Raw genomic sequence first — 7,047 nt, forward strand, 5'->3', positions numbered from 1 at the left:
GACTTCAGACCACTTTTTTTTTAAATAATTATTTTTATTTTATATTTATTTATAAATGGTGATCATCCAGTGTTGGTAAAATATAGTTTGTGCCTGTCACTAGACTGGAGATGGCTTCAGTTTGCTGTGTGTGTTGAGTGACAATGGCCACACACCCCTCACAATATTCCCCAGCCTTGGGGTGCCCATGTGGGATAACTGGGTTAACAGCACAAGCCTGTGCTGAACAGGATCCCTAAGGTGCCTAGAAAAGAGAGGGTATACAACAAACTACTGTTTTAAATTTTCCAAGAATATTTATATGTACTTACTCCTTACCTAGACTATAATAATAAAAAAACAAATGAGCTATCATTTTTCAGGAAATTATGACTTTTCCAGTCTTATCTTCTGAGTTACCTATGCCAATTTTTTATTCACACTTCCACTGATTTAAAATTAGCTGGTACTTCCTCTCAAGTGTAAATGACTTCTACTGCAACTGATGTGTGATGGAAATATTTTCATTAACCTTGTTCAGGGGTTAGCTCCAAATTTCCCACAAGAAGCCTACTCCACACTGGCACCTTAGTTGGAATACTTTGAAAGGAACTAGCACTGTTGAGAGTCCCACCACTCCATCAGGTTGTGGGCAGAGGAACTACAGAGGTGGAAACCTACCTGAGCATCAGAGTCTGCGTGAAGAAGGCAATGAAACATCTGCACAACCATTGCAGGTGAGGAGGACCTATCTAAAAGGCAGACCAAGCTGGGGCTGATTATACTGGGGTATCATTAGGCATATACATGTCATTTTGTGATGTTATTTTATTACTGAGCCACGTTTACCACGTGGGCACATTAAAAGGAAGAAAGCAAGCAATGCCAGGTGATTTGGTCTGCCTCGTGCTGGCAGAAAGGGCCAGCTGGCTCCCCTTGGTGTCCCAGTCCTGTCTTTTCCCCATAGGTGCCCCCTGCACATGGCTGGCACCCGCCCCAGGGCTACCTCGTCTCGCAGAAATGCAAACAGAAGCTTTATCTCCCTTGGGTCTATAATAATTTCTTTCTTAAACCAAACTACTTTTTGTTTTCTGCTGCTGTTTTCCTCCATGACCACGGCCCCACAAAATTCCCGGCCCAGAGGTGGCCATGGAAAGGAGCCGTCCCGTTCCCGCTGCCATCTGCCGGGCCCATAAAGCTGCGCAGAGCCCCAGGCCATTGGGATGCTGTCCGTGTGTCCGTCTGTGCCGGCCGGGGCTGCAGGCGTTCATTGGCCCCTGCTGGGTGGGATGACATCGGGCCCGCTTGCCATAGGGCCCCAGCTTGCCCCGACGTCTGCTGAGAGCTGCGAGAGAATAGAGCGGAGGGGAGAAAACCATCACACTACACTCCCTCGGCTCCAATGGGAACACAGGCAGCTTCAGCCAGGGATAAAAGAACTTTAAAAAAAAAAAAGGGACACTGTAGTCTTGGAGCTGCTATTAACGGGAGATGAATTGCGAGAGACCGTTTCATGCCCAGGGACTTCAGAGAGCAGCATCCCCAAGAGCCATTAGCTCTCAGCGAGAGTCGCACTGAAGCCCTTTGCTGTCAGGACAGAAGCATGCATATAAATTTTATACCATTTGTCTTTGAGCAGAAACAAAAGATCAGCTCGAAATCCTCAGCATCTTGTCTCGACCAACACAAATAATACTGTCTTGTGTGGCCGTCTTGTTAGTCTTTTCCCATCAAAAAAAAAATGGTGATAAATTGATTCATAATTTTGGAAGGTTTTGCTCTTAAAATTAAAAAAGAAGCAGCAAACACATGGAGTTGAGGCTATATTTATTCCTGTTAGTGCAAATCATGATGTTGCTAAGGATCGTGACTTTGGGAAGTGCACAGTCCTTTTTTAAATTGAAAAGAGACACAGCTTTAAAAGGTTAGCCACTACACTTTCTTCTCCCGAATTTCACTAAACTAACTCCTAGGATGATACATCTAATGTATTTTCTAGTTAAAACTGCAGTGTGAAAAAACCTAATTATTTTAATTAGGATTTTGTTGTTCTTTTTCAACCAAGAATTCAAGCCCTATAGACATTTTGGGACCTAAGACTTTAATTTACTCATGAGAGAATATCTGCTGGCTCCAGTAGTCAGATTAAATATGGGCTCTGTAAATAATATGGAGAATGAAATGCTTTAAGACATTTTTTATTAAATTAAGAATGTGTGCTTAAGTAGGTATTACATACGATTTTGTATCTTAGGATTTGGATATCTATAATTGGACCAGATTTTGTCCTATGGATTTCCTTTGTTAAATTGATATTTTAGTACTTTATGAATGTGTAATAAGAAATTAGTTCTGTGTTTTACCATGACGCTTCCATCAAACACTTTCTCATTTTATGCCAGAAAATAATATCATGTTAGAGCCTAAAATTAACCACAACTTAATCCTAAGAAGTCTTATTTTATATGGAGCAATTATTCCTAGGTTTCCTCTAGCAGATGAACATGAAAGCTTCTCCAGCTGGTCTGACAGCTCTGCTGTGGGTGTAGGAACTGCTGGTGTGGGACGGTGCAGTGCGTGCCCCAGCAGGCAGCAGAGCCCCCGGTACAGGAGTGCCTGTGCCTGTCCAGGCTGCAAGGGCCAGCAGCGAGGACAGAGCTCTGAAATGTATCTAAAAGAGATTCTATAGTTATTTGTTTATTTTTTAATTTATTCTTTATTTATCTTCTCTCACTGAGGCGGTTGCGTGTTTCCCTGAGGTGCTGACAGCCCGGGGCCAATGCTCTGTGTCCGTCCCTACTGGCAATTACAGCCAGACACACTAATTGTATGCCCAGATTCAGCATCACTGATTTTTCTCCAAAGGAAAATCAGGAAATGGTATTGCCAGATTTCAAGGTTCTCTTGGAACCTCCAGATACAGAGATGACCTCAGCAGCCAGAGGAAATAAAACAATGTTGTGTGCAATATGACACAATTTATTTTTTTTTTCTTCTGAAAACTTCCCGAGTTAGAGCTCCCCAGAATTAATTTCCAGAGGCTAAAATGTCAATCATTTGGGTTTTTTTTAAGGTAGCTTATGCTTTTCCTTGAAAACAGACCTAGTGTACTGATCTGTCAGCTGGCAGCACCCTTGTGATGACAGCCCAAGCAGCAGCTGCATATGGGAAAGGTAAATTGATCCCAGCACCATCTTCCTCTGGGAGGCAAGAGTTTATCAGGCCAACGGGATAAACAGCCAGGGTTTGGGCCTGCCAGGTTGGCCACACTGGCTCTCCTTGCTGAGGACAGTCAGGAGGTGCTGAGAAAGGAAGGATGTGATGACAGGAGCCAGCCAAGGCGGGACCCAGAGGAGTGGTGAAGGACTGTCACAGCTGCAATGGGAGAGCAGAGGTAAAGGGTGGGTGCGTGGGCAGATCTGGGGAGCTGAACAAAATCCAGGGGTGGGAAGTGTAATGAGTACATCTTGTGGAGCTGCCACAAGACTAAAATGTATTGTTTCTGTTGGAAGTGAAGAGCTTGGCTACAAAGTGTTTCTGGTTTGGTTGCCTTAGCTGGTGGTGGCAGCTGTTACCAATCATGGGAGAGGATTAAAATGTTGAGATAGGAAACAAAAAGCCACGATCTTCCCCCTTAAAAACAAATCTGAGGATCTCACTATGGTTTCCCAGCCTTTGGGATCTGCAGATCAGTTTGTCAATAGAAAAACTGAGTATTTGTTCACTATTCAGCACTAGGCTTTAGTGTTATTAACCACAGTAAATGCAATTAATACAGTCTCTCGAGTTGTTGTATTTTATTAGTTAGCGGTGCTAAAAGGAACAATTCAAACTATTTTGGAGACTCAGGGAAATATTGTGGTTAAACATAGAGTAAGGGATCCTCTTCTTTCTTCTCCCTCTTGGGTAAACAATGAATTTGTTCAGAGTTCCTAGCTGGGTTTTTAAATGCAGAGTGATGTGGGTAATCAGCTTGGTTGCCATGGTGTTCCACCTTTGCATCTGATGGTGAGAAATACAAGCTCTAGCAGCACTGCACAAAGCTGCTGTGCTGGGGCCATGGAAGTAAAACAAAGCTGGGTATTATTGCAAGGTACTGTGCAATGCACTAGCCAGCAGCCAGCTCTGTGGCTGCTTGGGTGGCAGGCACATGAAGGAAAAGTGAGCAGTCATTAAAAAAATAATCATCCAAGCCACATTAGTGATGATGAAGCTTTGGCATAGTGCTTGCATAGAGCATTATCCAGCTATTTGCTGTAAAGGAAATTGTCTCAGCACAAAGAGCTGCATGCAACAGTCCAGATCCTTGTGAGAGGCACTGGCAAGATCCTGATTACTTCTTAGTGGCCTTCTCACAGCCATCCTTAAAACCCTACAGAAAGAGTCTGCAGCTGTTCCTGGTCATAGGCAGATGTCTAGGGCTGTGTAGGACCCCAGACAGCTGAGAGAAGCTTAGCTTTCCTTCCCAAAATGTAACCCATTTTGTGTGGATAAAGTACCACTCAAAACCCTCTTTTCCCTGTTAAAACAACCTGCCTATTTCAACAGTATGCCACTAGCTGGGTGAAACATCATTCATCTCCTAAATCCAGTTCCTGTACCTAGATGCTTCTGAGTTCTTTTCACAGCTGGTTTCTCACCCAGCCCGGTTCAAGTTTTTGTTTGGAGATAGCTGCCCAGCTGTTCTGTGGGAAACAGGACTGGGTCATGCAGCTTGTGAAATCTCTGTCAGCAAGAAAGGTTTTTCTAGGACTTTCTGTTCAGTGAAGTCTCAGAAGTTTCTTATTCTGGCAGAAATGTTTTCTACTTGGGTAACCAGCCTAACTTTAAACTTTAGGCTCACGGAAATTGATTTTGGGGAGAGAATATCTGTCTCTTCGTATTTATGTCCCTTGAAAAAAGTTAATAAACTCGAATGCACGAGCTGTGCCTAGGTGCTCTCACCTGGGTCAGTTACACACTGGAACAGTGCTGCTGCAGGTGGTACAGGGCTTCGACGAGACAAAGAATTACGCGAGCTTCTTGTCACAAAATTGTTACCGCTTTATTGGGGAGTAGAAGAGGAGAGCGGACAGAGTCGGGGGGGGGGCATTGGCGGCGGTGGCCGAGGGCAGGCGAGGTCGGGAGCGTCCGGGCGCGGAGCCGGGCTCAGCCCTCCCAGAAGCCGACGAAGAAGCTGCACAGCGAGTGCCACCGCTCGGCGCAGTAGGTCTGCGCCGGGTCCTCGGAGGGCTCCGGGCCGGGGGCCGGCGTGGCCGGGCGGGGGTCGGGCAGCAGGCGCAGCTGCGCCTCGGGCGGGGCACGGCCCGGGCCGCAGAGGCGGGCGCTGAGCGGCGCTCCCGGGGCGCAGGGGTGCCGCCGCCGCCGCAGCCGGGACAGGATCTGCCGCCAGTAGTGGCGGCTGCGGGCGCCGAAGGCCGGGCAGCGCCGCGGCTCCCCGCGGTAGGCGCAGCTCCGCGCCGCCCCGCCGCCCGCCGCCCGGCAGCTCAGCCGCAGCTCGCTGGCCCCCGCCGCCGAGCGCAGCTCCCAGCGGCACCGCTGCTGCTCGGGCGTGGAGAACCGCCCCGCTCGCGCCTCCTCCGCCGCCTCCCGCTCCGCGCCGCCGGCGGCGGCCCCCAGGGCGGCCAGGGCCAGCAGCGCCAGGGGCGGCCTCATCCTCGGCGTGCCTCAGCGACGGGGCGTCCCGGCGCGGGGCCCTCCCTCCCGCCGCATCTCCCGCGCCCTGCGGACACACGGACGGACCGTGGTGGGCGCTGCCCCGGCGGGAGCGGAGCCCCCGGGGTCCCGCCAGCCCGAGCCGGGAGTGGAGCGGGCTGATCCCTCCCGGCTCCTAACCCCCGGGGCTTTTAGTTCTTGTCCGTCCATCCGTCAGCTCCGTCCCGGGACCACCCCACGTGGTGGCCGGGAAGCCGCAACTGGACAGCGGCAGCCGGCGCCCGCATTCGCCGGCTGCGGCATCACGGCTGCGAGCGGCATCAGACAACCCCGTCCTTTCCCCCGCACCCGGCTTTCCCGCACCCCGGTGCTTTCCGCCCAGTCCCGAGGCACTCACGGTGTGCTGTGCGCTGCGTGGCGGTGCGGGGACAGGCGCTCCCCGGCTGCCCGCGGCGGGCCCGGCACGGGGTTATCAATGCTCGGGGACTGCCCCCGCCGACGCCCCTCCCCGGCCGCCGCCCGGGGGGACAGCGCGGGGACACGCCGGGAGCGACGTGCCCCGACGGCACCGGCTCGCGGGAAATCGCGGGACGCACTCGCGCTTTGTTCGAGGGAGCGGCACTCCGGTACCACAAATCCATCCCGCAACCTCGGCCCCCTTCCGAGGTGGCGAGGGAGTCAGGGAGCCGATCTGGGCTGCGGCAGCTCGCCTGTGCGGGCATCCCCCGGGGCCGCAGGGACGATGGGTGTGCGCCTGGTGCATGGGAGTCCATTTATTTTCCTTTGCCATTGATGGAGTTAGAAGGGATTCTCGTTTCGGAAGTAGAATATCAGTGTGGATTATTTAGGATGATTTTTTTAAAATGTGGTAAGAGTCCTCTCTATAGGGTGTGTTTTTTAAAATGCTGGAAGTCTCAAGAGAGCATAGACATAACCTTTATGTTACTGCATGTTTGGGGATGGGATATCAGACACCAGTTTCAGAAATCTCTTTTCAGAATTAGGATCTCAAAACCCACATGTACTTCTGTTTTACGGGTGGTGATGTAGTTTGCACATCTGTTCCAAACTCTTCATTGTTCTGACCCTGTCACTCAACGATGGCAGGCCCCCAAGTTACACCAGCTGCTCCCTGCTGCCCTCGCAGTATTGGATGAGCAGATCAAGAACAGCCCTGCCCAGAAGGACTTGGGAGTGCTGATGGATGAGGGGCTGGATATGACCCAGCAATGTGCACTGACAGCCCAGAAAGCCAAAGCAGTGTGGCCAGCAGGGTGAGGGAGGGGATTCTGCCCCCCTGCTCTGCTCTGCCAGACCCCAGCTGGAACACTGCATCCAGCTCTGGGGTCCCAGCACAGCACAGAAATGGACCTGTTGGAGTGGGTCTAGAGGAGGGCCATTAAAGTAGTCAGA

General features: G+C 50.7%; 1 protein-coding gene across 1 annotated transcript; it reads right to left on the reverse strand.

Annotated features, from left to right (window-relative positions):
* Window positions 1–5,127: 5,127 nt before the first annotated feature.
* On the reverse strand, window positions 5,128–5,634 carry FGFBP3 (fibroblast growth factor binding protein 3; the record flags this gene model as incomplete). Its single annotated transcript, XM_084210459.1, has 1 exon — window positions 5,128–5,634. One exon carries the CDS (start codon window positions 5,632–5,634, stop codon window positions 5,128–5,130), a length of 507 nt encoding a protein of 168 aa, XP_084066585.1.
* Window positions 5,635–7,047: the final 1,413 nt, after the last annotated feature.

Source organism: Fringilla coelebs, assembly GCF_963513975.1.
Source record: "Fringilla coelebs genome assembly, chromosome: 8".
Taxonomy (NCBI): Eukaryota; Metazoa; Chordata; class Aves; order Passeriformes; family Fringillidae; genus Fringilla; species Fringilla coelebs.